Source organism: Galeopterus variegatus, unplaced genomic scaffold (assembly GCF_000696425.1).
Source record: "Galeopterus variegatus unplaced genomic scaffold, G_variegatus-3.0.2 Scaffold7446, whole genome shotgun sequence".
Lineage (NCBI taxonomy): Eukaryota > Metazoa > Chordata > Mammalia > Dermoptera > Cynocephalidae > Galeopterus > Galeopterus variegatus.
In genome coordinates, this window is record NW_007733557.1 from 106833 (window position 1) to 108390 (window position 1558).

Below are 1558 nucleotides of genomic sequence, written 5' to 3' on the forward strand. Positions count from 1 at the left end.
TGCGCCACCGGGCCGGCCCCGTCAATGTCACTTCTAATAAGTGGTTAACATGCCATACCATAGACAAATCCAAGGGTCTGGCTTGAGATTTGAGGTCATGGCATTTGAAAGAAAAACGCATCTATGCCTGGTACAAAATAGGTCCTCCATGAATATCAACTGATCATTCTCTCTGTTGGTGACCAAATATGAAAAATAAATAAAAAAGAAAGGCCCTCAGGATGGCTATGGTATGTATACCTCTTTAGATGGTATAAAAGCCCTGAGCGGAAGAAAGGTTCATTTTCCTCTCTAAAGTCCATGTCGTTACAGCAAAGCCAAGTGCAAATATTGGTGTCAAGGCACAAGGTTTTCCCTGTGAGGAACAAAACTTGATCCACTATATAACCATAAATAACATGGCACTTTGATCAGAGGACGCCTTCTGAATAATTTATTTGTAGTAGGTGCAGATCTTAGAAAGTCTCTTCTGAACTTCAGTTACTAACTTAATCCTTTCACAATACAAATAACTGACCTGGAGGTTTAAAGTTACTATATATAGAAGTTGGAATCCATACAGATAATATTGAAAACTTTAAAAATATCTATTTCACTAAAGGTAAGGTAACACTGGTGTGGACATCTACTTTTGTGCTCTTTCAACTATGAGCTTTGCTGTCAAGACATCGATTTAGTCCTTGGACAAATGTGGCTGTTACAATAGGGTTCAACAAAGATTCCTAGGCTTCTGATAGAATGATCTGGAGACTTTTTGCAGAGTCTTTCAGCACAGTCAATTATTTCATCAAAAATGTAATTACTAAGAGATGAGGATTCAACTATGAGCTTTGCTGTCAAGACATCGATTTAGTCCTTGGACAAATGTGGCTGTTACAATAGGGTTCAACAAAGATTCCTAGGCTTCTGATAGAATGATCTGGAGACTTTTTGCAGAGTCTTTCAGCACAGTCAATTATTTCATCAAAAATGTAATTACTCAGAGATGAGGATTATTTTAAGTGACAAGAATAACTCAAAGTGTAAGACTGCAAGTACCCCATTGCTCATGCTTTCTCCGTTGATTGTATTTCTGGGCTCTCAGTTCTTCAAAAGAAAATTCTGATTCTCCACGAATAAGCTTCTCCTTGCAATACATAACAACCTGCTGAACATCAGTTTTGGCTGCCAGAGATGACTGCATAGAATATTCTGATTTAGAAATCATGACAACCCGTTTTTCCCTACAATGGAGAAAAATACATTATTTACAACAGAGTACTGAAGTGAATCTTGAAGGGAACAAAATAATAGATTAATGCACTGATTGTACTTGCATATTTGACTCTTTATCACAAGCTGAAGATATCATTCCAGAACGTTTTGAGCCCTAAAAGACAGAAAACAAGCATGAGCATTCACATACCTGAAAAGAAACCATGCAAATTATTTCACAAAACAGTATGAAAACATTTAAGGGAAAGGGGTGCAATCACAAGTAGATTAATTTATGTTCTTTTAAATTGTGGTTAATTCTAAGATGGCGACGGGTCTGGAGCGGCCGTGCCAGGAGACAGCG

General features: G+C 37.6%; 1 protein-coding gene across 1 annotated transcript in view; it reads right to left on the minus strand.

Moving 5' to 3' along the window:
• BUB1 (BUB1 mitotic checkpoint serine/threonine kinase) overlaps positions 1-1369 on the minus strand; it is a gene marked incomplete at its 5' end in the record, with an annotated part of 41048 nt that extends 39679 nt beyond the window's left edge. The window contains 2 exons of the mRNA XM_008591964.1: positions 1039-1223; positions 1317-1369. Of these exons, the coding sequence (XP_008590186.1) occupies positions 1039-1223; positions 1317-1369 (238 nt within the window). The remainder of the gene's footprint in view (positions 1-1038; positions 1224-1316) is intronic.
• Between the last annotated feature and the right edge of the window lie 189 nt (positions 1370-1558).